The sequence below is a fragment of the Caenorhabditis remanei genome, chromosome X (genome assembly GCF_010183535.1).
Source record: "Caenorhabditis remanei strain PX506 chromosome X, whole genome shotgun sequence".
NCBI classification, from domain to species: domain Eukaryota; kingdom Metazoa; phylum Nematoda; class Chromadorea; order Rhabditida; family Rhabditidae; genus Caenorhabditis; species Caenorhabditis remanei.
Genome location: NC_071333.1, coordinates 15,658,301 through 15,685,903, shown reverse-complemented (window position 1 = coordinate 15,685,903; position 27,603 = coordinate 15,658,301). Strand labels below are relative to the sequence as shown.

The 27,603-nt window shown below is 37.8% G+C and overlaps 6 protein-coding genes across 6 annotated transcripts; 1 reads left to right on the top strand and 5 right to left on the bottom strand.

Annotated features, from left to right (window-relative positions):
• Positions 1 to 7,804: 7,804 nt before the first annotated feature.
• Positions 7,805 to 14,104, top strand: GCK72_025119 (uncharacterized protein; the record flags this gene model as incomplete). Its single annotated transcript, XM_053736205.1, has 13 exons — positions 7,805 to 7,902; positions 8,312 to 8,408; positions 10,160 to 10,396; positions 10,457 to 10,741; positions 10,794 to 10,893; positions 11,122 to 11,242; positions 11,294 to 11,431; positions 11,481 to 11,652; positions 11,702 to 11,957; positions 12,076 to 12,345; positions 13,200 to 13,313; positions 13,375 to 13,731; positions 13,995 to 14,104. The coding sequence occupies 13 exons, from the start codon at positions 7,805 to 7,807 to the stop codon at positions 14,102 to 14,104; spliced, it is 2,355 nt and encodes a 784-aa protein (XP_053579771.1).
• Positions 14,105 to 14,711: 607 nt separating this feature from the next.
• On the bottom strand, positions 14,712 to 15,211 carry GCK72_025118 (uncharacterized protein; the record flags this gene model as incomplete). The annotated part of the gene is made up of 3 exons (XM_003098434.2): positions 14,712 to 14,807; positions 14,856 to 14,995; positions 15,046 to 15,211. The coding sequence occupies 3 exons, from the start codon at positions 15,209 to 15,211 to the stop codon at positions 14,712 to 14,714; spliced, it is 402 nt and encodes a 133-aa protein (XP_003098482.2).
• Positions 15,212 to 15,598: 387 nt separating this feature from the next.
• GCK72_025117 (uncharacterized protein) lies at positions 15,599 to 18,187 on the bottom strand (the record flags this gene model as incomplete). Its single annotated transcript, XM_003098426.2, has 8 exons — positions 15,599 to 15,655; positions 15,702 to 15,848; positions 16,401 to 16,574; positions 16,620 to 16,831; positions 16,883 to 17,140; positions 17,188 to 17,360; positions 17,408 to 17,548; positions 18,120 to 18,187. The coding sequence occupies 8 exons, from the start codon at positions 18,185 to 18,187 to the stop codon at positions 15,599 to 15,601; spliced, it is 1,230 nt and encodes a 409-aa protein (XP_003098474.2).
• Positions 18,188 to 19,056: 869 nt separating this feature from the next.
• On the bottom strand, positions 19,057 to 20,799 carry GCK72_025116 (uncharacterized protein; the record flags this gene model as incomplete). Its single annotated transcript, XM_053736204.1, has 7 exons — positions 19,057 to 19,110; positions 19,160 to 19,300; positions 19,349 to 19,465; positions 19,539 to 19,744; positions 19,790 to 20,032; positions 20,076 to 20,386; positions 20,624 to 20,799. The coding sequence occupies 7 exons, from the start codon at positions 20,797 to 20,799 to the stop codon at positions 19,057 to 19,059; spliced, it is 1,248 nt and encodes a 415-aa protein (XP_053579770.1).
• Positions 20,800 to 23,551: 2,752 nt separating this feature from the next.
• On the bottom strand, positions 23,552 to 25,036 carry GCK72_025115 (uncharacterized protein; the record flags this gene model as incomplete). The annotated part of the gene is made up of 7 exons (XM_053736203.1): positions 23,552 to 23,737; positions 23,798 to 23,905; positions 23,948 to 24,159; positions 24,207 to 24,464; positions 24,518 to 24,681; positions 24,725 to 24,871; positions 24,927 to 25,036. 7 exons carry the CDS (start codon positions 25,034 to 25,036, stop codon positions 23,552 to 23,554), a joined length of 1,185 nt encoding a protein of 394 aa, XP_053579769.1.
• A 1,660-nt stretch (positions 25,037 to 26,696) lies between these two features.
• Positions 26,697 to 26,897, bottom strand: GCK72_025114 (uncharacterized protein; the record flags this gene model as incomplete). Its single annotated transcript, XM_053736202.1, has 1 exon — positions 26,697 to 26,897. The coding sequence occupies one exon, from the start codon at positions 26,895 to 26,897 to the stop codon at positions 26,697 to 26,699; it is 201 nt and encodes a 66-aa protein (XP_053579768.1).
• Between the last annotated feature and the right edge of the window lie 706 nt (positions 26,898 to 27,603).

Sequence of the window (27,603 nt, the reverse complement as noted above, 5' to 3'; positions counted from 1 at the left end):
AAATGACAAGAATAGAATGGAGGAGAAGGACAAAGAAAATGTGAAGGATTGGGCACATGTTATTGTAAAACGGCGAAAGAGGAGGAAAGGATGACAAGTGGCAAGAAGAAGCGTTTTATTATTATTTTCTACCCTCTTTTCTTTTTTTGTTCCCGTTTATCTGGTTGATGGAGCAAACATACGCGCAGCAGACACGTATTTTCAGAATGCAATTTTTCTCAATTCAGGGATTTTTTGAAATTCATTTTAAACACCGAAAGAGAGTTTGGGATTTTTAGAGAGAGGGAGAATCTCGACAAGCCAAAATCTGAAATTCGGCGTCAGAGATGATATAAAAAATCATACGTTCGTTTCTAGAGTGTTTATTTGGACTTTTTGAGGCTTTCTCAAGTGGTCACACGTGCTGATAAAGTAACAAACAGAGCACACAAATCACGTGGTTTATAGACAAAAAAAGTTGTAAAAGTTAGCAACAAATGTTTCATTTTCAGTTAATAATGAAAAATTCTGAAATGATCTCAGACTTTGATAATGATCTATGGGAGGCTCAGACACTATTTCGGTGATTTCCCGGATCAGTAGATCAAAAAGTTGTGGAATGTCAAAAACTCAGCGCATAGTGCAAAGGCAGGTAGTACAAAAAACCACTGTCTCCTTCCACTTTTACAAAAAAAAAACCGGCCGACGTAATTTACTCATATATCTCAACTTTAAGAAAATGTAGAAGAGAGGAAAAGAAGAAAAGCGAAGAAAAATAGCTGCTGTCATGTTGCAAACCAAAAGTCTCTCTCGCACTGTATTTGCTCCGTGAGCCACAGATCCAGCGGTGGGCTCACAGAGCTGTGTGGGGGGAAACAAGTGTGTGCACAAATAACTGGGATTAGATTAGACTCATCAGGTTGGTTTAATGATGAATGGAAATTTAAGTTTTAAATTAATTAGTTTACCTGTAAGAAGTCATTAGTTTCCCAATTGACAGCATTGTTAGTTGTTAGTATTGTGAAATATCAAGAAATAAGGTCCAATATCAGATTTAGTATTTCGAAATGGAATTAAGGTTTTGAATGAATCAGAATAAAAAAGAATCACACGGGGGGGAAAGAAGGGTTTAGTTTCAATTTTTATTCGTTTCCCTTCGTGTTTGCTATTTGCCCGCTTGATTTCCGCATGCATAAAGTTCGGATTTCTGTTTTTTCTTCTTTGCTTTTCTTCGTTTGATACTTTTCTGGCAGGAAGGGAATTAATTTCTGAGTTTGAATTCGTCAGAACTTTATTTTTTGAGTGTGCTGAAAAAATACGGGAATAACGTTTTATAGTTTCAAACTCATAAAAACTCGGAACTGTTCAAACTCGGTAATCCAATTGTGATACCCAAATTTTTTAAAAGAAAGTGATACGGTATCAAACAGAAAAGAGCCGTTTGAAAGTTGTTTGTGAATACTTCTGAGTTGCTTGAAGAGAATCTCTGAGACATTTTCAACACATTTAGAAACTTGGAACTTCACCCAAAAACAACAAAAATAGAAATGAAAAAGAGGTGTGATGATCGGTATGGTGGTCTCAAGTCAGATTGGAAAATGTTGTTGAGAACATATTACTCACAAATCGGAACGAGGATCGTGGTGAAGCAAGGAGGTGGATAAGAGAGCCGGGAATGAGGGAAAGAGTAAGGCGTGAGAGGAGGAAGAAAAGTGTAAAGTTTCCCGGGCACAGGACATAGAGATAGAATGAGACAGAGAATTTCATTCTCGAGACAGATCGCCCCGAGGATTCTTCGTCTCCGTCTTGAACACTTTATCTATCGCCGCCTCAACTCTTCTAATGACTCGTTTTCGAGCTCATCGGGAGGGTCCCCTCCGGTCGAGGTCAATTGACACGGGGGAATCCACTATCTCTTGTCGTTCGATGAAATCTTTGAGAATGTTTGCAGGAAGGTGGATTTAGAAACAAGTGAAGATTAATTGGTGTGCACTTTTCCGAAAGGGATCAAGAGAACAATAAAGGATACTGGACATTAAACAGTTTTCAGATATTACTTTTTGCAGGTCAAAAACATAACTTAATTTTGTGAGAAATCTGTTCATAACTTTATTCAACTTAGTTCAAGCCCATCGTTTTTCTAGAACGTCATTAAAAATGTTCGAGCAAGTTCATTTTTGAAAAATATGGAACAGAAGGGTCCGAACTTTTGGTCGACGGAAAAAAGTGCACATGTAATTTGATTAGCAGCAACTCGTTGTTCTGTCCCCCCACTCAATATAGGTTAGGTCAATTATAATTCCGTAGATTCTAAAGTTTTTAACGGAACAGCTCACCTTGATGTTCTACATAGTCCCTCAGAACTGCGAGGAAAAAAAGTAGGGTTAATGACAAACAAAATAAAAACAAAAAAGTGGTGTTACATTTGAATCCAAATCCACACTGAAAAAATAAACAGAAGGCGTGGAGTGTGGAATCCATCTACTTTTTTCTTTTCGCAACTGCTAGTCTCCAACCAACTGTTTATTATATTTATCGGGGCACGAAGACGCGGCGAAAGGATTGGTAGAAAAAAATAGTTGTGGTCCGTTCTTCACAAGCGGAAGGCAAAGAAGCAAAAGAAAAGAACGAAAAGTTGTCAACATATGATTTCACACAGAGACGATTTTCGAATAAAATAAAATAAAAAAGTGTTTGTGTATGTGTTGTGTGTGTGGGGCCCTCCTAGTCTTGAGACTTCAATGTGGCAGTTTAAGAACAAAAACAATCAAAAATACACTCGAAATCGTTTTTATCCCTCTTGAATGACGGGTTCTCTCAAGGTTTCGAAGAAAACTGGATGCATCAAGAATTCTAAAATTCTAACAGTAGGGAGTCAGTTTTAACAAAAGTAATTGCCTTATTATGCAGCGGCAACATGTCGAGCATTTCGGTTGCTAGAGCATACACTATCATAATGAAAAAACTGACATTGAATATTCTAATACTCATACCAACCCTAAACAAAGAGTTTTCTAGTATAAATGAAAGCGCAACGGGTCTTAAGAAGTAAGACTGAAAGGAAATGTGAAAACGAAGAAAAAAAGAGGGAGAAAAATTGCACAAAACTACAACCCACATTTTCTTGGATGCCTGAAGATGAGTAATAACACGAAAACTAGGTTAATTTGCTGCTAGCCGGCTTAGCATCAAAGCACATTCATAAAATGTGTATGTGTGTGCTAAGAGACACAAGCGATTGCTAAGAGAAACACAACTGTTTAGGTGGATTTGAAATTCAGTGGCTTTATTAAAAAAGTTTCTTGTTGAACTTTGTGGGGGATGAAGGGATTGTACAGTTTGGATGATTCATTGAAGTGAATGAAGGTTATATTAGAAACTGCAGAAACTATGACTAATCAATTTCTTTTTTTGAAAGGTTTGCAGTTTTTTTTGTATAGATATCTATGTCAAAATAGACATTCTTTATTTAAATGTTGAAAATTTGCCAAAAAAATGTTCGCATTTTCGATGAAAATCTTCCAAATTAAAAAAAAATTGAAAAAAAAATTGGTTCATTTTTTGAAACCGGTTCTTTGTGCCGGGCCTGGCCTTTAATAATTTTCCAAGGCCCGGACTTGACAAGTATGCCAAAACGTATGGCAAGCGTTGATAGTGATATCAATAGAATATTGTAACAAGAACAAATTGTTCCCCGCCAATTCACAAGATTCAACTTTGCAACAATAATATGCATTAAGTCTCTCTGTCCTGCTTTACTGAATCCTTCCCTCATTACAACACAAGACCTCCGCACAAAGTTTATGAGGTTGTGTGTATGCGGCTGTCGAACTGATAATAGGTACAATTCGAAGTTGATTAATCGCTTTCCGCTTCTTCGAAATTCTTTGAAAAGTGAGTTGGGAAGTGAAGACGAAAAAAATGACCACTTGTTCTATCTATCTATCTATCTACATTTCACAGAAAAAAAGAAGAATGTTGAAGAAAAGAAGATAGGGACCAGCCAGCGCTCGTCAGTCTTGACGTGACGCAAAGTTTGTGCTGCGTGAACAGGTACCCCGTCCGCCTTTTTTTCTATCTCTTTGAAGTTTGCGTGAAGGGACCAATGATATTTCTCTCCCATTTTTTTTCGTTACCTTTTTATGATGGACAATATGAAAAAAGATGTCAATGTGACATATGTGACGTAGTAGGTAGATTTATATCAGGGTCACACTTTGATTTTTTCTATTTTTAATAAAAATGAAACCACAAATGTTAATCAGAAAGGTGTCAAATGACCAAAGATTCAAGAAACTCAAATCTAAATCAGGAAGAAACAAGTTAAAGAACAAAAGGCATAGATCGAGTTTAAATTGTTCATAAAAAATTCATAAATATTGAATCCTGCGTAAATGTTGTCAAGATTCTGAGAAAAGTTGTATAGCGTACGCAATTCTTACATAAAATACGAAATTACATGCTTAATGTTCCTAATAATGACACCTGACAACAAAATATTCTGTTTTTCAGATGACTAGGCCGTGATAACAAAGCTTGGAAAAAATTAGGACTACTGTATAAACCACCTGCTGAAGCAATAGGATATTTGTGTTAACCATTAAAAAAGACATTGAGAATAGTTAAAAACTATTTTTATTATAAGTGATAATATTACCAAACTCACTTTCTGTGTTCCATCCTATCTTCTTCGCAAAAATAAATGGTTGGCTGAATGGAAGTTAACATCAACATGGTTCCGTTTATTTCACAACTTCAGTTTTCAATAAACACTGAAAAAAAGCAAATGTTGATTTGCAGAACGTTCCTAAAACTTTCAAGAATAAATAAGCAAAGCAAATGAAAAGAAATTCGGGGGAAAAAAGAATGAACAAGTTTGTCGTGTTGGAATGTGTGGGGTTGGAGGACACCATCCCCTCATCATATGCTCCTCTCATCTCTTCTCTTGAAACGCTTCCAAATTATGTGAAGCATAAGCAAAACGGCATGTCGAAGCAACAAAAAAAGAGCACCCGTCCTTCTGGTGCTCTTTTTTCAAGTCCATCACAAATTCAACAAGATTTTAGATACGTTTGGTTTTGCATTTACAAGTGGAATCTGTTTACTAATCTTTAGGGAAACCTAAAGAGAGAAAAGGTATGAATGAAAAAATCAACAAAAAAAGAGGAAATTTCAGATCAACTTAAGAATAGGATGAAAAATGCTCGGTCACCCGAAGTGGCAGATGAAAAAGGGAGAGACTGATTGAATGTGCTTACCTAACCAAATGTGTGAAAATGAATTTGGCGGTTGAAGGAAAGAAGACGAGGGCATACATAGACAAACAGAAGCGTACATATCAGATTGCCAAGAGTTTTTGGTAACAAAACTATTTCTCCCATGAGAAGTGTTCGGTAGTTGGAATATATATATATATATATATACTTGTTTTCTGTTGATAAAGAAGACGGAGAAGATTTTCTGGGAATACGAAGGTAACTAGAAACAGATGCTTCTTATAACAACTGGTGAAAACAAAACTAGAGCACGGGTCAAGAAAGGGTCGTGACGTGTAAAAAAAACTATAAAATAAGAAAAATTGTATTTTTGTATATTAAAATCAGGGTGTGAAAACCGATTCTGAAAAACTTTCCTTATAATTATAACCTATTGACGGAAAACCAAAACCATTAATTTTCAAAGTGCTACTGCTCTACGGTGCGTTTTCAGATTTATGGCCGGGCCGTCCCGTCCCGGTCGGCCTAGCTTCAAGAGAAGGTACCTATTTCTTGTCCAAATTTTCTGAATTTTTTCGAATTTTATCAAACAAATTCAATTTTTGATTCATAACTAGGTTTTGATATAATACTGAAGTATATTAAAAAATTCAAAAATTTCGGAAAAATTCAAAAATTTTCAGATTTTTTTTCAAAAAATTCTTGAATTTCAAACTCCGAGCCGACGGGCCGGGTCGAGAAAAAGTCCGATTTCGGCCCTGCCCGTGACAGGTTTGGCCGTTACAGGGGTTATAACCATACTTGCAAATTTACGGCCTGGCCCGGCAAGGCCCAAAGGCCCGGCTTCAAAAAAAGCTACCTATTTTTTACCAAATTTTTTGAAATTTTTTGAAATTTTACATTAAAAATTTCAATTTTTTGATGCATAACAAGCTTTTGATTGAATTCTGTAGTATAATCAAAAATTCGACATTTTTGGGAAAATATTCAAAAGTTCAAAATGATGAAGTACCTAATATACATGATGATTGACCTTGTTTCCACTTGTTTTTATTGCAAACACAAAATTGTTTGTAGTTCTGAAGATACGGTTAGTACTCAATGTTCCTGCAATTGCTACATCTGATTTCATGCTTTCACCAATTTGCTCTTTCTGTGTACGTTCTGTGTTCATACTTGACATAATTAGTCCAAAGTTCACCTAGTTTGCGTTTCAACATGAACACAACTTCCAATTTCCACCCTTTGCTAGTTTCTTGTTTTAAAATCTCGACTGACTCCATATGACTGATGCGAAGAAAATGTATTTGTATATTGACCCAATGTCAACAGGCACTAGAAACCAGCTCCCGGTGTGGCGTGTCACTCACACGTTTCTCACACACTCACAATGAGCAAAAATTATGAAATTTAGTGGATAGTGCCAAGTGAATTGCGAAAGAAAAAGAAGCGCGCGCGGAGGGATCACGCGGAATGTGGCAAGTGCACAGAAAAAAATCGGACGATGCAAGGAATTTACGCGATTTTACCTGTGTGTGTGCATGTTTGTAAACTTTGCGCGCCTTCCTGAAACAATACAAACGGGAGTTATGACACATGGATGAATAGGGGGGAAATTGCAGATTTGAAACTTTTCAAGTTCAAGGTCCTGTCGTTGGTTTTTCAACAAATTTTCAGGTTTATCACAAATATAATATATCATTCAAATCAGGACTCTTTGTTCACAAATCCACTGATTACGGTAGTCTAAGATTTTCATAAAATTTGGTGTCATAGTTTCTGCATAAAATAACAAAAGATGGTGCAAAAATATTATTGATTTTGGATTTTCCAACTCCGCCTCCTTGTTACGATGAGCATTGTCAACCAAGAGGGCTGTGACATATCGGCTTTCGGTTCTCCGTTCCCTTTTCATTTTATTTTCCTTGTACGCACACCGCGAGTTGTGTCGGTTTTTTGTTGCTCTCTCTCACTGACTTCGCACTAGACAGCTGACTAATCCAAACGTTCATTTTTTTCTCTTCTCCTTCACCGTTCTCCTCATACTTTACCCCGTTCTTCTAGAACAAGTGGCTTCGACAAGCGTGGCCTCTGTGTCGTTGCTGTTGCTCCCCTTCACAAACACTGACAGGTATCTGGTCCCCTCCCATCGTTTTTTTGTGCTCCTTCCTTCCACGACGCCCCAATTGTCCCCTCACTCAGTCTGCTAGTATGCTGCTAATCGCTAGAAATTCAGTGAGTGCAGTAGCGGCACTGTATTGGCAAAAAATGCGTAAAACACAGTGTGGCGTGAAACGAGATAGCACGGCGCCGTGTGCTCCGCAGACAGTAAGGGGCGTTGGCACATCACCGGAAGCGGCGGCGCGGAAGGAGGCTCCACCGGCGAGCCAGCTGCCGCGCGGAAAAAAACTGAATGAAGAGAGAGAGAGAGAAAGCTTTGAGAGAAACGCTAGTGAAATATAGGAAAGTCCCCTCCGCGCACCCGAAACTCCTTCATTTTCCGTCACTGACTCGTCTTTCCGCAACCAACCCCCTTCCCCCCACACTCTCTTCCTTCCAACCATCGCATTTCGTTTCTTTAATTTTACTTTCAATCTCATAAGCCACCCATGCATAGGGCCTATGACCCGGGACAAACAATACGCGAAAAAGGTCCGAACGCTGCAGCTAGACTTAACCTTGAACGATTTTCTCATGACTCCAAAAGGTTTGTGTTCCAGTGAATCGTTTTCTTTCCCGTTTCTTTGATTTTTGTTTCGTGTGCTCTCAATTTTTCTCAAATCTGGGGTAAAGTTTCATTTTTTCTTGAACTGGTGGTGTTATTTGAAAAAAAGAACTATATCGTACCAATTCTTATACAAACAGACTTTTACTTTTACCGACTACTTCAGAATCACGAATTTTCGTTTGAAACTTTTGTATTTTGTCACTGAACGTCAATTTAGATATTTGTTGGAAATTTGATTTTCAAAAACTATAGTATGTTCAAGTATGATTTACTCAAAACCAGCCAGTTCTTGAAAAAATCGAAAAAAAATTTCCGACCACCCCAGTTTTGCGCTTCTACCTCTATCTATCACTATCCTATTCCCAGTCTTACAACATTCCCATTTTAGGGAGATGGAGAATGGAGTTTCTCGATCCTCTCTCGTCCATGGTACCCAAACCAATCCGAACTCCGACACTTGGTATGACACCGACGCATTTCTGTTGGTAAGTGTTCACACTTTCTCATTTTCATTCATTTCCATTCGACCCTAATCGTGACCTTTCCATTTTCAAATCCCGCCAAACAATATCAATATCTCAAGAGTTTTCATATTCCTCTTTCTCTTTTCTACTAATTTTTTCTCTAGTCTCTTCTTCCAAGGCGAGAATCGCCCTCAAGATATCAAATTCATTTGTATTGAGTGCCATGCATCTTCTGTCTCGTCACACTTTGCACTATTTCGACACTCACTGTATATCTTAGCTCTTCTCGTCCTGCGCGAGATTTCACATGATGGTCGAAGTTTGATCAAGTGGCTGAGCAGAAGCACCACACGGTCCACTAAGGAAAAGATAACTGTAGAACTAATGAAAACATTTTTAGTATGCCAAAAGCATTTTCAAAAATACCCTTTATATCGAACTTCATTTTCTAAAACCAAACATTTGATCTCCATCCCACTACTTTCCAATCCGCATAGATAGGCTAAATATTTTCCGCTTGTTTATTTGCCAACCCAAACCGACGAGATGCAGGAAAACAAAAAAGAACCGCTGTCGGTGCGGCACTTGAAAAAACCGTGTCCTTGCCAATTAATGAAAAATGAGAAGACAATAAATGACGAAAGTACACGTCATTCGGACGTGTTCTTGTCTTTTTGGATGGGGGAAATGTATGTATTAAAATCAGACTGACGCATATTTCTGGAAAGTTTCTGTAAGGCGGAAGGATATTTTGAAATATGAGATTTTTGGCTACACAGGCCCTTAAAAACACCTAGATTAGGAATGTGATCAAAAATATCTGATAGCTATAAGTTCTGCAGTATATTCGACATCAAAACACAATAATGATTATAATTTTTGTTTTATGTATCGGAGTTCTGTATGTTTCAATGAACGGGTTGAAGATTTTGTTCTGTGATCTTTGCAGCCGTTCGTTCCCATTCCTTTTAATTTGCGCATAGAATTAATTTTGCTCGTCATTACCCGATTATCGGCTCATTTAACATGCCTTCCCTTTTCTTCTTTCTCTTCTCTTTCTTTTGACCACACACGATGATTGCCACTCGGCCGAGCATATTCTGTTTCTTATTTGCTCAACAGTTCTGAACCAGCTTTCACGCAAAAAAAAAGAGACGATAGGAAGAAAAAAATGACGGAAAAACGGTTTTTCGTGGCTCCCGTCAAGCACCACGTGCGTTTGTGTGTGTATAAGATTTCGGTCACGCTTTCATGAAAATGAAAAAAACTACAATTGAAAACTTCCTAGAGTGGAGGGTAATAATTTCTAGGAGGTTAATGAAAAGTACAACATGATCCTCCTGTGAATTTTTGGTGCTGTTATGAAGAATGTGTGTAGAGTCACTTTCAATGGATATTGACACTTGTTTTTGCGAAGCTGAGAAGAGAAAACATCTTTTGTTTCGATGACTGTTTGTTTAGTATAACAAGCTATAAACGTTGCACAACCTCAAAAATCAAAACTTTTATGTTTGTAAGCGGGGCATGAATAATATTTCCAAGCTATGACTAGGTTTCCTTATTATTTGACTAGTGGACTTTATTTTTGAAAGGTAGCAAACTCGAAGCCGCCTAGTCCCCAATTGGTCTCGTTCATCAAAACACAAAAAAACTACTTTCTCACTCACGATGGAATGTGAAGCATCTTGAGAACACCCACTTGAAAACTCTTTCCTCATTCCCCTTCTCATCCCCCTGTCTACGCTGCCCTTTTACGGATCAAACATCTTTAGGACCAAGTGAAAGAAGTGCTTAACAAGCTGAGCGAAGGATCAATCGACGATGAAATATGGGGGAAAATTGTTATAATGGAAAGGTGCAAACGGGTTGCAAAAGCATATTTGAGGAAGACAACAGTGATTATTGATGGGTCAGAAGATGAATTTGATGGGAAGACTCTGGGATTCAATCATTTTGATAATCCAACTCGAGATGATCACACCAAAGAAATCAGAGCTAAAGTAGCAGATGTGAGTTCCATATCTAAAACCAGAAAGCATAAGAAATGTTCAATTTTACAATTTTAACAGGGTGTCATCTTAAAAATGGATTACCAGGGAAACATCAAAGGAATGGCTCGTGGACCCGCTCCAATTATTTGTCAAGGTTGGAAAGAGCCACGCAATAACTGTATCTCTGACCGGTTAATACGGTTACATGGAAAACTAAACCATGGAGTGACTGAAGATGAGAAGGCTTACAAAGTTTTCGATATGAGAAAGTTCAAGCATTCGTTGGAACGAGAGTTGCATGATGGTACACCTGATGCAAGGTCTCTATTGTTAAAGACATGTATGAGAATTGCTTTGGTCAAGGTTTGTGGTTTTATATGTGAATTTCAAAATTTCATTAAGTATACGTGTTTAGGACGGTGCTGACATGAATCGAACACCTTGCTGGTTTGCCATTGTCAATCTCGTCGCTTTGGATATGATCAAAGAAAAAATTCCGCTGATTAAATCTTTGAGTGAGTGAATATGTATCTAACTGTATCTAAACAGACTTGCAACGTGCCTGGTCTTAGTACAAAAATTTGAACATTTGAATTTTTTGTTTTTGACTATGCCTTTAACTATCGATCAAGCGTACATAGGATTTTTGACTATTTTCAATCAAAATTTCGATAACAATTGTGCATATTTTTGACTCCGGGCCGAAATTTTGCAAGTCTGTATCCAAATTCATGCATTTTCAGTCAATGGTAGCTCGATACCCTCAATCAACTCCCCACCCCCAAACCATGCATCCGATCCTGGAATTGATGCTCAATATTTGACTCAAATCATTGCTGCAGCTGTTACACAAGCTAATAAAGGGTATCGTCAATTTGTATCTATCACTTTTCTTTCTCATTTTCTATTGTTTAGAACTCCTACTCCAGTTAACAACAACAATCAAAACTTGACCATCTCTCCTGAGCAGCTCGCTCAAATTGCTTCCACAATCAGTATTGCTCAGACAAACACCCTGAGAACTGCTGACTTGGCTAAGAAAGAGCGGCCGAAGTATATTTTTTTATTTTTTCGAAAATTTTTCAATTTTCATTTTTTCTAGAAAACCATACCACTGCTCAACTTCTTCTCTCGACTCATCCGGTGAGGACTCCTCTGGCCGCCGTTCCGAATCCTCGATCGCAATAAAGTCACGTGCTAAGAGATGGGAACAAGTTCAAAAGATCAACGAGAGAGAAAAGTACACAGAAAGCCCGGATTTGAAAATACTGGATGTATGTTTTTGAAATGATGAAGGTATAAATGAAAATATAAAGTTTTCAGAAACCAAGAGCTGGTGGTCGTGCTCATCGTCCATCTCTGCAAGATGTGATATTTACTAGAAGTCATTCTATTACTAGTGACTATGACAGTAACAAAGAACACTTTGATTCTGGAAGTTGGAGTTCTACACAATCCAGATACAAAGGTGGTCGTTCCACATCTTCATCTGTTGTGTCAGAACATGAACTAGCTGCACTTGCACGTGATGAACTCAAGGAGACAAGTGAGATAAGAGAGGCTAACGCAGTCAGTGAAGGTAAGGGTGCTTTAATTTTTTTGTTGATTTTTGAATATTTTTGATAATTTTCATTTCACAAGCCATTCACGCATCCCAACCCTCCCGCACATACACTCCTTGCAATATTCCAATTCAGATGATGAGCCACCAACTAACCCACCGTCGCCTGCACCAAATGTGCCTACACTGCCACGCAAAGACTATAACCCATCACCACCTCCCGAGCACGCAATCACTCCACGTAGCTTCACAGCTATTCCAACAGTTGAACAGTTTGTTCCAACTTTAGAAGGCGCACCAGTATGGAAGCCAAGATCTGTGATTGTTGAACAAGAAGAGCCATCGCAAGTCTCCTCAGTGTCCTCTCCACCTCCACCACTCCCCAAAACACCGCAACCTAGTAACGGTATGCTTTTTTGATTTTATATTTAGTTTAGCTTCAAAGCCTGTTAGTATGATTAGATGCACATACAACCAATACCCTCTAGGCACGAATATGTTCCAAAACATGAAACTCAAATGGTTCCCTTCATATATGGGTAAGTCCAATGACCCTATACTTGTGTTAACAACCGTGAAACTAAATGTTTTATTTTCAAGAATTTTGGAATGATATTACAGGAAAAATTTTGGCTGCAAAACGGAGACAGTGGAAATCGTAATTGAAATTAAATTCTAATACCTATATTTCACTACCTCATTTATTAGTTTCGTAGTAAAGGATTGAGTTGAATATTACCGCTTTACAGCAAAACAAGAATAATTTGAAAATGCTCTAATCCACCGCTTTTACCTTCATCGCTCCCAATTTTCAGGTCTCCCCAACGCTTCAATGCCATATAATCTCAATAACAACGCGTAAGTCATTTAACCCCTTTTATTGCTAAAAAGTTTCTCAGCTTTCACTTTTCTGTTGCTATTTTCATACTATTCTCGCTTCAGCTTCAATTCCAACCCCGCGTTTTATGAACGTCATCATGAAATGGTAACTATAACTTTAACACCGAGTGGCTACTGGTTTTTGAGTTTTATTTTGAGTTGCTTATTGAATCTCACTGAACTTTTCTCCCGAGCCAACGCCTAATTCCCTTTGATTATTGTTTTTGAGTTGTTGAAGTGACATATCCTTTGTTTTTGAGTGTCTTTTTTTGGTTTGGACCTTTTTGCAGTTCATTTGATGTGGAATTTTGATAGCCTGAGTATCAAATACGCGGACTATCAAAAAATTAACTTTGGGTTTTGCACGGGAAGATTTTTCAGAGGGAGCTTCACCCGCGCCGCGGCGAGGAGATGGAAGTTTACTTCGGGAGAACCCCGGTCCAGTCCGATCCTCCACGCAACCGATCAAACCCGTTCGTCAGCGAACTCCGTCAGGTAGGGATTAAAATACCAACTTTTTGAAATCACCATTAGATTCAAAGTACAAATTTTCTAGGTTCTCGAGCAACGAACGAGCGGGTTGCGGATTGCGCGCAACCACTCACAACCAGCCGCAGTTCATCCCAGCTTGCGACATTTCGCCAACGCCGCTCGCCCACTCCACCACACTGCTACCCAACCGTACAACAGCGTCAGCAGCAACTGCAGCAGCGGACGCAACACTCCGGAAAGAGTCCATTCACAGCACGTCGGGTCTTCTTCGCACCAAGTGCCACGCGGTCTCCGGAGGACACACAACCAACAGTTCCAGCACCAGCAGTCACACCAACAGCCACACCAACGAGACCAGCAGCAATCACAACAATCAACACAACAGCGCCTCCCACCGTACAACTACGGCCAATCTACTCTGGTAAGACTGCTTGTTTTCAAACTTGTCAAATGTCGGCCCGACTTCTAGAAAATATAACTATGACTACATTTCATGAAGTTAAAAAATATTTATTTGAAAACAAACCATTTTTTGAATTTCTTACTTTGGGCTGACGGGCAGGGTTCTGTACCGGGTTGGGCCGGGCCGAAAAATATTCCGATTTTGGCCCTGCCAGGCCCTTGACAAGTTTGCGTGTTTTACTTTAACTAATCAAACTCTTGTGATAACTGTGTTATTTCCAGTGTCGCGAACCAACATCAGCAGTCAGAGTCAACCGGACAGGCTCCCTGCCATGGGGACAATATCAACACGTGAGAAGAACTCACATGTAATCAATCTCCAGTTAACCTAAACCATCATTCAAATCTTCACACAAAACGCAACATATCTACTGAAATTGTACCATCTGAAAACCTATACAGTGAGTAGACGCACTCAATTACTTGCACAATATAGTGTACGCTCGCACTAGGTTTGTTCTCTCCTTATCAAACCTTATTTTTTCTTTTTCAATCGTTTTTTTCAATATTTTTTCATTCATCCAAACTTATGATTGGTTGTTTGTAAATAATGCAATTCCTTCCTTCTTTCTATCTTATTATATTGTATTTTATTTAACGGTTACGTAATTAACGTAATGATATCTTAATTATTGTAACGATGAGAATTTGAGAATTATTTCACTTTCATCCACTTATTTTGCTCAACTTCTTTCTTTCACCTGAAAAGTTAGCTCCCCCTACCACTGTATTACTTAACAAATCATTTTCTCTGCATTTTATTACTTTCCCGCGTACAACTGTCATATGTGTACTTTCTTTCTCATGCTCTTCTCTTTATCATTTTTGTGATCCGGTAGAAAATTTGTAGACTCATTAATTTTTTTCTGTTCTATAAAAATAAAACTTGCTCACTTTCTTTCTCACGGGTTTTAAAACTGTTTATTACAAAATATTCGGTCAATCTTCAATACAAAAACTTTCTGAGTCATTATCCAACAAACATTCCAAAAAACCAGCTCTTGAGAGTATCCATCCGGTACTGCTGTTCTCATCCTGCAAGACTTTTCCTTTTTTATCGTGAAATATAGTTTATAATCTTACTCGTGTGAATTCCATATCAGATAAGCGATCTCCATTCACAATAACTTTTGCAACTATTCCAGGATGACGAAATTTGGTATCTATGACCAGTAAATTAGCATTTTCCAGTGCTTCTCTGACAGTGTCCCAATTTTCGAATTCTGAAACAAAAATTATAAGTTTTGATATATAACATTTCAAATTTTCTCACCGAAAACACTCTCGGAAACCAATGTCAATAGTTTTGTGAAATTCCTGGTGTGTGCAACTGTTTTGATAGTTGACATTTGTTTTTGCACAATGTCATCAGCGTAAATTGGAATAGAAACTGCTGTGTTGACATAAATAATGAAAAAGCAGAGTTGAAACCTCATCATCAGAAAACTGATAAAGAAACACAACGATTTGTTCCTCTCACCAACGCCCTCTTATTATGAACTTGAAAAAAAGTTATCAATTTTATAAGTCAGTGAGAAAACGAGAAGTGACTACATACGCAGAGAGAAAAAATACTTTATTGGACAAGAAGGGAAAGAAATTGGGGTGAATAATGTGCTCTAGGAGCATTGAAAAAAGGAAATGGGGGTATATCATTTGGCGTTGAGCCTATTGGAAGAAATGAAATGGGCTGAGGGTGTCTATTCGGGAAGAATGGGTATAATGGGCAGCGATATCGGAAGAGAATAGAAAACGGGACCGGCAGATACACAAAAAGTTTACACATTCTAAAAAACACCACATGCTTAATTTTAGATATCAATTTACTAATTGCTTTTATGATCTTCTCCATATGCACGGAATTTCTTTTCTCTGTGATATTTCTGAAATCACCTAATGAATATATATTTTTAAACAATTATCACTCACTTTGTACTCCCCAAGCAGGTCACTGATGCATGGGTTTGGAAGCGGCTCCATTTTGAACCATTCATTGTCGAGCACTTCTGCTGCTGTCGGACGCTTTGTTGGATCCAACGTTAGCATCTGGTCAATGAGCTCGATGCCCATAATGCCCTGAAATAGCACTTCAATTAACTTACACGCAGAAAATAATTTAAAAGTGTCCGACACCTGGGAGCCTTCTAGAGACAGCCTCCAAAGAAGAAATCAGTACTTACATGTGACCGTCAAACCTGTAACGTGCACCTAGCGATGCATGTTTGCAGCTGTATATCTAGGATCATATAGGAAATATCAAATAGCTGCTGACTGGCAAAATATAGCTTAATGTTCATAGAATATTTCTTCAGTTGAAACAATTTTGAATTCTTTGAAAACAGCCGAGTTATGATGCTCCGAACTCTTGCTAGCGGATGCGCCTCTATTACAGGTTTTACGGTAGGAAAGATTTTATGATTCTGCATGTTGGGCAACTAACTGAAACTAAAACTGAGCATAGTTTATCAGGAGAGATTCCTCATTTAATGGAAAATGCTCAAACTTTACAAAATTTCGTTCATAATGAGTAGAAATCTCTTAACCTACCGGGAATTTTTGAAATCATTCTTATTTAACTTTTTTTTAGAAAACTATCATTTTGTCGTCAAAAACAAAAAAAAAACTCACCGATTCTTTTAGATCTCGTTGAAGATGAGAAGGCTCATTTTTATCAGAGATTTCTTCTGTATCCGGACCAAATGCAGCACGTCTTGCCATTACCATGACCATTCGTGGCCAATTCAATGAGTTCCTTTTCCGATAGCCTTTATATGCCTCAAGATTTTGACAACCAGCGTATGTCTGAAATTCTAGTTGTCTTACAGGTGCTTTTCGGTTTTAACGAACCTCTTCGGTTATTGACCCGCACATATGGGTCAACTTTGTCAGAACCTGATTTGTTGTTTGGACATTGAACCCTGGTTTTCCCGTGAAGAGGGAGAAGAGAACCCATCCCACGTTCCAAATATCAACCTTTTTGGTATAATGGATATCGTCCAGAAGAAGTTCTGGTGCTCTGAACACCATTGTTCCAATGTTTGTTTTCAGTGTGCGAGTCACTGAAAAAAATTATGTTTTAGTTGGACAACCTTACATATTCTGTAACTAACGTTTTGTGACTTGAATCGCTAATCCGAAATCGGCAATTCTCAGCACACCATGATTATCGATTAATAGATTTCCTTTCTTTATATCTCGGTGCATGATTGATCGTTTGTGTAGGTGAGCAACGCCTTTCAAAAGCGATTGCAACAAAGATTTGATATGAAGCACGCTAATTGGAAGATTTGGGACCATCACTAAATCTAGCAAATCGCATGCACAGTACTCGGTTATCAACCAACAGTTTGCTGGAGATTCTAGTGTACCTGAAAATTGAGAAACTGGTTTGGATCAAACTTTGGGAGTTACTTACTGTTCTCCATAAAAACTTCTATGAAAGTAACGATATTTCGATGTTGAACTTGTTGCAGGATTCCCGCCTCGTGAATCAAGTTTGTGGAAACTCCATCCTCCTTTGCCAGTTTTTTAATTAACTTCAAAGCCACCATTGTTCCAGAAATCATACTCATGCCGCGGAACACAACCCTAAAAGTAAAATAAGATACTTCAAAAAAATCAACATCTTAATTTACCCGTGGGATCCTTCCGCGATTTTTTCGGAAATTTTGTAGTTGTTGATGGAACTTGTTGATGTGTTTTGGGTAGCGTTTTGGAAAATGCTTCTATACATTTCTAATTGACTAGCTACAGTTGTTGCGTGCATCAATTGTGGGCTGAAATAAGATGATCGTTAGTACCTCAAAGGGAAAATCATAACATTTAAAAAAAATTGAGTTGGTATTATGGTTTGCATAAGTGTTCTTTGTGTGTCAGCCCAGTTGGACCTCCATGCAGCATCACAACAAGTCAAATTAGAAACGCGCTGCACAGCGCGGTCACCGTGGTGTCAGAAAGAGCGCGCACCACCGTTCCGTCATCAGGTAGTTATGTATACTAGACTATACGTTCTGATATGGGTCTATAGCCAATAGAGAAAACGCGCGCACGTGACTGAAGACCACATCAGGTCTTCCATGCAAAAATGTGTATTTTTCCTATTTATACCTACTTCAACCTATGGAAAAAATTGTGAAATTGATTTCCTGTTCCAATGTCCTGTTTTTATGTGCTGTCCTAATTCAAATGAGGTCTAACAAGACTCAAACGGATTTTAATTTCCTGCGCGTTTCGCAAAACTCTTAGCCACGGATACTAAAACTAATCCATGATATACGTTGTGAAAAGTAAATTAGGTACTAGGTAACACGTGAGAAACGTTTTCTATGCTGATGATGTGTTACTTACTCATTGGACGGTTGTGAAGTTGTAGGGTTCTCCGGAAGCTGGGATCCGACGGTACTTGACGACTGCATAGTGACAATTGAGAAATTCTGAAAATTATAGAAACGATGACAATAGGTACGATTATGTAAAGAAAATGAGGAAATTGGAAGACATTAGAACCACTATTGGTAGAAACACCACAAATAAGTTTCTCTAGCTCCAATTATAATTTCAATTTCAAAATTTAGATTTTTGCTCCAAAAAAACGAAAAACACAAGATTTCCTCCTACTCAAAATAAAGACAATTTATCCTCTGTCAAGAATCTAAATCTCACTGAAACCACTATAAGTAACTCCGACAAGGGGCTAGTCAGCTGAGGTGAGACGGGCACTTGCTGAAGCGCTAGGCAACACACGCGGTCGTCAAAATTTGTTGGAAAAAAAGCGATGCGAGAGTTTAGACTTTATTCAGTCTCTAGTATATATAAAAACAGAAAAAAAGAATGATTATCGTTGAGTACAATTGAAATGTCATGGAATAAAATCAAAAGACGGATGACAGCAGTAAACAATACTGACAAATTAGAATCTCCATGATAAATATTTCAGAAACACAGATTACACATCGATGCATATTTCAAACGGAAAATATTGTGAACCATAGGAAAAGGAATGACAAAAAGAGAGACAAGGAGAGGAAAGTATGAGCGAATTGACTCAGGAAGGGGGGGGGGAGAACCAAAAAAAAAGAGAAGAACGGAAAGGAGAAAAGGAAATGTCGAGGAAGAGTGCACGGTTTTTTCGACACTAAAAAGCCTTCCGTAAAATTGATATAATATGGACGATAATGGGAAAGGGAAGGAATTGCAAAAAAGGAACTGCAAAATAAAAAGTAGGGACAGATAGGGAAGATGTTGAATAAATTCTACTTGGAAACAATTCTCTATTTGGAAATCCTTAGTCGTTGCTATCGTCGTTGCTGTCCTGGAAGATTCGTGAGCGACAAGGATTCTGAAAAGTTTAAAAAAGTTGTGTTGAATGATAAAGCTGATCAAGTTACCTTGAATATTTCAAGAAGATCCTTCACATTTCCTCTCACTCCACTTTTGAACCACTCATGATTCAATGCTTCCTCGACAGTCAATCTGTGATCGATATTGGTTTTCATCATGTTTTTCACAAATCGAAGTCCTTCACCATCCTTAAATCATTATTTGAAAAAAAATATATATCTGGATTTAAAACTTACATAAAGTGAACCATTGCAAAGTCTCGGTTCGAAAACTTTGTGGAAGGTTCCATTTTTGTCACCACTCCAGGCACTACGGATTTCTTGATAATTCTGGTTGCCTTCGAAGAATGTACCCTGCAAAAATGAGTTTTTTCTTCAAATACACGAATTTCCGGCATTTACAGTGTCAAAACTCAATCAATATTACCTCAAAATCACCGAGAAGTTCCAGAAGGTGAACGACTTGATTTCTGTTGTTTTTTGCATCGAACAGAGAGGCGCGGAGAAATAGTTCTCCGATAATAACTCCTACACTCCATAAGTCCGCATTACGCCGTATCTCCGTGCATCCCAGAAGGGATTCTGGAGCAGCATAATGGATGTTTTCCATTTGGGAAGTTGAAATTGGACTTGCTGAAAAATAAGAATTATACTTTTACTTTTTTCGATTCGAAATACCTGCTTCTGTGGAACACGAAAGTCCGAAATCGGTGATCTTCACCACTCCGTCTTGTGTGAGAAGAACATGGCTAGGGCGGAGATTTCTGTGGGCATAATTCTTCTTGTGGATCGCCGTCAATCCTGAGAGCAGAGCAAAAGCTATACTTTTGATATGCTCGGTCTCGATTTTGACCTTTGGAAGGTGAATCAGAACCTCCAGATCAAAGTGGCAATACTCCAGCACGAGATATTGCACGGAAACTAAAAAGGGACCAGTTACTTAGAAGATATGAACCAAATTTACCTGTCAGTCTCAAACTGAGAAGTTTGACAACGTTCTCATGATTGATGGAAGACAGTGCTCTGACTTCTTCCAGTTGGAGAATGTCTTCTGGAGGAACATGAAACTTCTTCATTGCGACTATGCAACCAGATTCATGCCAACCTTTCATCACTGTCCGGAAAATTAATAGTGTTTTAGGATTACGAAACGATCGACACAAATTGTACCTTCCCAGTGTGGCATGAATTGAATACTGATCGGAGAACGAATATGGTTTTGATATCCATTCGGGATTGAAATGGGGTAATGTAGGAGCGGAGAAGAAGTCCATACTGAAACATTATTAGTTATTTTTAAATTGAGTTGTTTAAATTATGTTGTGGCGTGAACTAGCATGGTTTAGCCTAGTGAATGTTCAACCCCGAGGTCACACGTGGCAAGAAGATCTGCCTCTATAAGATGTAGAGAATTCTTAGTTGTTGGTTCTCACCATGTAAATGAATGGTTTTATAAGTCCCTTCTCCTCCACCAAAGGACATAACAAATTTTGAACATCTCCAAATTCTTACCTTCTTTTCTCCTCTTTTGAACCATCTTCAATTCCTTCTGGTTCGGTGAAGGGCACTTTTGTGCGACACTTAGCAATAAATGATTCTGGCAACTGCTCCCAGGCTTGCTGTTTCCTTGTTTTGAGATTGATTCTGTGATTGATCCTATTTTTCTTCTTGCGAGCTGCAGAAACCATTTTTCCAACAAGTAATAGGATTCACTGAAAAAAAGAAATATTGATACTGGCAGCTGAAGTTGAATGGGGAATGCATATATCAGAACAAAAGAAATATGGCGGCGATCAAAAAACCGTTCACATGGAATTTCTGGGAAAACAAAAATACGAAATAGATGAGTCATTGCTACTATTTTCCGAAAAATCGATCAGTGTGATAGCAAATTTCAGAACCCGAGAAATGGAGTCTTTTTCATCCGTTTTCCTCTTATTGAATAATATTAAAAATCAAAAAAAGGGGAAAGGTGGCAAAAATAAACAAAAACAAACATTACTATAGACACTTCGAAAATGTGTCCCCAGAAAATCAATCTGTTTCGTTCGATACTGAGAAACAATGTTGCGCGTGTGGAGATTTTGGGGAGGGGGGAGGGCATTACGACGGAAAAAAAAACTATAATGTTTCTTGAATGTGATTGAATATATTAAGTATATAGCTTGGCTCGGAATAGTTTTATGGTTTGGTCAAAACATCATGTTAAAAAAGGGCGGGCGGGTTGTAAAGCGGGACAGTTTGGTGCGGGGCTATAAGCAGAAAGTCAGCTTTATGTAACCACCGGACACAGTCATCGCTAGGAAAATCAAACCAAAAATCCCAGCCGAAATAAAAAAGTGCGAGCGGTTTATAAATCGGGACAGTCTATGCAAGTTTGGGGAGGCGGACAGGAAGAGACCCGTGTGCTCTACGTCACCATCGGGCACGGTCATCGATAGAAAGGGCACACAGAAGGAATCTCTGCCAAATAGCTGCGAAAGGGGCAATGGGGGAGGTGACGATCACTTTGAATGTGGGAGAAACTTACAGAAAACAAGAGAAACAGTATTTCGGGTAGATGCGGTGAGCCAAGTAGAGAAGATGAAGTGAGTCGACGTCTGTTCCGTGGCTGCAAGAAAAAAAAACTCCTATAGTCAGCTCTATGATAGTCATCGATTGGAAAGACACACAAAAACAATCTTTGCTAAATAACAGCGATTGGGAAAACGTGGAAACGAATTGGAGGAGAAAACTACTACGAAAATAGAAGAAACTTACGGAAAACAATCGAAACAGTATTTCGGATATAACCGGAGAGCCAAAAATGAATATGCGGTTTTTTGAAGGTGGCAAGAAATTCGAAGCGTGATTGAGAATTGATGCTGAAAAAAATTGTTACATCGCAAGCATGTCATGTCTGATTTGGTTTATAAAAACGGTACAAAAGTCTAAGAATTTTCATCGCCCACTGTAGACTCGATGTGATTGAAAATATCAAATACATAGCTTTCACCGAAATAGATTTATGCTCGGGCCTGTCCATCACAATCAGGATCAGAGAAGCGCGAGTAGGGTTGTAAATCGGGAAGTCTATGAACTGGCGCCTAGTCATCGATATGAAAGACACACGAAACGAATTTCTGTCCAATAGTTGCGAAGAGGCAATGTGGTAACAGGTGGGAGGAGATGACCACTTTGAATATAGAAAAAAACTCACGAAAAACAAGAGAAACAGTATTACGGGTATATGCGGGGAGCCAAGAAGGAACATGCAGTTTCTGAAAATTGTTTCGTCGCAAGCAAGTCAGGTCTGACTTTGTTTATGGAAACGATAACAAATTCGAAATATCTGAGGTAGATGATTTCCTGAGAATTTTTATTACCTCACTGTAGCCCTCACATTTACCAGAACACGTTTCATGAGCTCATAAACATTTATTTCGTGAAAAAAATTGGTCATCAGTCAAACACAACCAAAGGGATCAGTAGTTTTCAAAAATAAAAAGCACAATTTGTTTAATTCGACTTTTATTTTAAATTCGACATACAAAATAGACAGAGTAGCGTAAAAGAATGTAGAGGATTATTGAAACGAATGATGCAAAAGAGCAAGTTGAATAACAAAGTGGGAAACGAAAAACTGATGGAAGAAAAGGTAAATCTATCCACCAGTCAAACTAATTAGAAGTGCTCACAAGATTGCATTTTATCTTTCATTTCAATCTTAGTTCAAATCGGAATAGTCTATGCTAGTTTGGGGAGGCGGGCCGATAGAGACCCGTGTGCTCTATGTCACCACCGGGCACGGTCATCGATAGAAAGGACACACGAAAAGAATCTCTCCCAAATAGCTGCAAAAGGGGCAATGAAGGAGGAGACGGCCACTTTGAATACAGAAAAAACATACAGAAAACAAAAGAAACAGTATTTGGGGTAGAAGCGGGGAGTCAAGAAGGAATATGCAGTTTGACTGCAAAAATTTGAAGCATGATAGACACTTGATACTGAAAAAATTGTCGCAAGCTAATCATGTCACACGAAAGGAATCTCTGCCAAACAGCTGCGAAAGGGGTCAATCTGGGTCGATGATGGAAGCCAAGAAGAAATGTGAAACTTTTTCATAAGTAGACATTCGAAACAAGATAGAGAGTTAATAATGGAGCTGAAAGAATTAGTTTTATCTCAAACAAATTAAGCCTGTTCTAAAGTGTATTCCTGTCAATAAATAAAAAATAAATAAAGTGTTCATAAAATACCGATTCCGAAATTTTTAAGCTAATTGTTTACCTGAGAACGTTCCTTTGCAAATTTTTTGGAGATTCATTTGCCAAATAAATAATTAATTATGATGATATATATGGAGGTTGATAGAAATGGGTTGCTGCTTTAATACAGTTTATGAGGTACAATTTTAGGTACAATTTTATTTAATACAATTTCATGAGGCTGAAAATCAGATTAACTAGACTTCACTGTGGCACTCATACTTACCGGTATACGCCCCATTAGACTTAATACATTTTTTTCTGGAGGTGGAGACATTTCGAACCATGGACACTTCAGTGTATCAGAAGCGGAGAGACGATCGGGTGGGTATAGCTTCATCATTCCCCCAAGAAGGCTCTTGATGAGTTTGTAGATTTTCTGTAATGTTGGTAATGAGATTCTTATCTTGTTTATCGCTATTCTGCTTTTGCAACTAACCTTCGGGACCCATAATGTTAAAAAACTGCAAAAAAGGGGATATTTTGTATAGTACACATGTTCCTCATAACTTTCATACTCGGGCAATTCATTGCATTTTGGATAAACCTGGAAATGTTTTAAAATCAAAATCTCACGGATTTTACTTACCCGTATATTAATTTTTCCAAAAAGACGTGCCATGTTGTTCAACTGCTCTAAGGAACCTTCTCCCATAATAAGACGCTGCCGAACAAACATTTCCATTACGATGATTCCTGCACCCCACATATCAATGCCTGGTCCGTAGTTTATATCCTTTAGATATAGTTCTGGTGCGTTATACCCCTTGTTAAAACGTTTTGGTTTTTTCTTATTCGGTCCTGAAATAGTTATTTTGATAATATAATTAACTATAACTCTCACTTACCATTTTCATTGTAATCGCATGCCCTCTCAAAGTTGATTATTTTTAGAACTCCTTGGTTTGTCACAACAATGTTCGATGGAGAAATATTACGATGCATGATTCCCTTGCTGTGAATAAAAGCTAGGCCTTCTAATAAACTTAGGGCTAGAATCTTGATTTCATCTGTATAAAACTGCACTTCGATTGTGAACATGAGCTGATCCAAATCGCATTTTCCTAATTTCATCCGCAGATAAAAAGTTCTATAATTTTTCTCGCCTGAAAAGATGAATTTCTCCTTTTAATAACAGATTTCCAGATAGCGAACTCACATTTGGAAACACAACAGGAAAACAATTTGATGACGTTAGCATGTCGCAATTTGCGGAGCATGTAGATTTCGTGAAGAACCGATTTAGGAATATCATCACTTGTACTCACTTGTCGCATTTTTTTCAATGCATAAACTTTGTCGTTTTGTACTTTTTCAACGTTACTGAAACTACTTTCTTAACAAGTTCCCTGTAAATAAAACTCACCCAAACGGAGTACCGGAAATATTTCTTCTTGTTGAGTATACGTTTTTGTCTTCTAATTCAGCAACAAAATGTTGAATAAGGTGAAAACGCTCATGATTTCGTATTTTCTCTTGAGAGTAGCATTTATCTCGGAATGGGTTGTAGTTGCTGAAAAATGAAGAAGTCAGTAAACTTAGCGATTTCTCGAACAAAAATTACTTACTACTGCTTCTGATATTCTCTATGATCGATTTCATCCGTTGTTGTTCTCTTGGGCTCGAGGGGTTTCAGCTTCACTCCCATGAAACTGTTCATTCCAATGATTCTGTTCATCTGCAACGAAAATAATCTGCGTACGGAATGAGAAAAAAATCAAGATCAAGTTATCAGACAGAAATATGAAGACAAAAATCAACAGTCTTCAAAAATGGAAAACGAAATTTTCCGTTTCTTTTTTTCATCCGTCTAATTTTCTAATTCTTCAAACGAGGTAGTGAAAGTAACATGAAAAAAGCAAATAGGACTTTGACAAGTATGATGCAAAAGGGCTATATGAATAACAAAGTGGAAGCGAAGAGCTGCTGCAAGAGAAGGTAGAGCTAGACACTCATAATTAGAGATGCTGACACTGTTCAGTTGTGGTCTATTCACATCAATTCTCTGAATTTTGAGAGGATAATATATCGCGGATAAACTCCGACATGAGTGAAACGGAGCCTCATACTCGGGATGATAATTTTGAATATAGAGACAGACGTCACAGGCTTACGAAGACTTGGTTCTAAAGTTAGACAGCATGTGACCAGTAAAGTAAAACGTGAACTTATAAAAGGTCATAAAGCATTTCAATTAACACTATTGTCATCTTCCAATGTACAGCGACTTCCGGGTTGGTTATTCTTTGACGTCATTGGGAAGGTATCTCTATGCCTAGCTTTGATTATTTAGACTTTTAATTGTCTCCATTGGGTTTATCTTCTGATATTAATAAGAATTCTTTCTTGTTCCCCTAAAATACATTCAGGTTGAACTGTTCAGCACACTACAGTAACCGTCAGGATACATATTCGAATATGATGACCTTCAGAACAATTTCAGCTCAATCGGTAACAAAGATCATTGAATTGCATGTGACGTTCCTACACTTACTCGGATTTTCACATTTAGATCATTTCTTGGCTTTTGCATTATATTTATTCATATACCGTTAGCGTACTCTAGAGGTATCTGTTCGCAGTATCTAGGTTCCCAAATGACATACCAAAAAACTGCTAACTGACAAAATAGAGCTTAATATTCATAAAATATTTTTTTGGTCAAAAACACTTTTGTATCTTTGAGGCCATCCGAGATAAGACGCTCCATATTCTTGATAGCGGGTGCGCCTCTATTAACGCTTCTCGAAAAGGATTCAGTTCTGAAAATAAAATTTTGACCGTATTTTTTGATTTAGATCGACTGCTTGAACAGTAAAAATCTTTTTTTTTGTGGAGAATATTTAAAATGTTTTCTATGTCGAACTCCAATCCGAATAAAAGTCCTGATCTTTGCCCAGTGCGACTCAAAAATAATAATAAACAAAAATAATTTTAGTACCTCGTATCCATCTGGACAGAACTTGTGATTACACGACTTTCCCCGAATAGCTTTTCAATGTGTTTTAAAGTCACCGTTCTGTTTTTCAGAACTCTGAAATATCGACACTAGATTCCATGAACACGGATGTTAATACTTGACTTCACGACTCGATTTTTGAGTTCTAAGTGCACGGTGAAGAGTTTCACTTTTTAATTAAAAACAAGCTAAACGGAAAAGGTGTTCTCACTTTTTTCAAAAAGCGGATTATTCGGCCGATCTCAAAGAAAATGAGTAGTATTCTCTCAATTGGTAATATATTCCCAAAGCGCCACTACTTTTACTGCCGGTTGGATTTTTAAAATAACATTCAAAAAACGAAGTTAATTCTTAACATTTATTCATTCACAAAAACAAGTTATACGTGTTTGCAGCAGAGCAAATAATAGTTTCCCTTAACACATCGGTATCCATTCGGGCAGAACAAATATACGTCCTCTGCAAAACATAGAGTTGGTCCAGCAGCAACTGGAGCCATACATACTGCAGTTTTCGCCGGATTTGCATTCGCAAAGTGAGTAATGCTCACAAGACAAAAAAGAGTGAATAAAATCATCATCTCTTGATGAGTATCACCATTGAAAGTCAGAAGTATTTATAGTAGTAAACAACATAAAAAGTCATCATTTTATTGATTCTGAGGAAGTCTATAAAAAGAGAAAAGTGTCAGTTTATTGAGATACAGTTCAAAAGATCAAATCGAAAAGTATTTTATTCTTTTGAACTCTGTTGTGTTTTGTTTGAGTGTTCGTTGGAATCTGATTCTAGCAGAAGTTGATAAAAATTCAAGTAATTCCTTTACAGGACCAAGGTTTACCTGGGATCAGTATTGTGCACAGTGTCTTTCATTTCAAACGGGCGATGATTGATTATACTCAGCAAGTTCAAGCAATCAGAAAGATTTGAAATAAAAGTTAAAGTGTCTGGAAACTTGGTAAGTTATTGATTACGAGAAGTCAAAATCAAAAGAAGTCTAATTCTCAAAATGGTGATAGGAGATAATTCTTATTTTTTCGTAGATTTGACACCCATTTTAAAACTCAATGTTTTATTTTATCACAAATATCTTAAATTGAACAAGGAAGAAGTATCACATCAAAAATATCGGAAGAAAAAACGGAGGTGATGCTGAATGTAGTTTCACATCAGAAGAATAACACAGACTAGTGAAAAACGACGCTGCGAATATGTTTACTAACAGGAAAATTACTGGGCTTAGAGAAATGTCGGAAGGGGGAATGTTCAAATGTGATTTTTAAAATTCG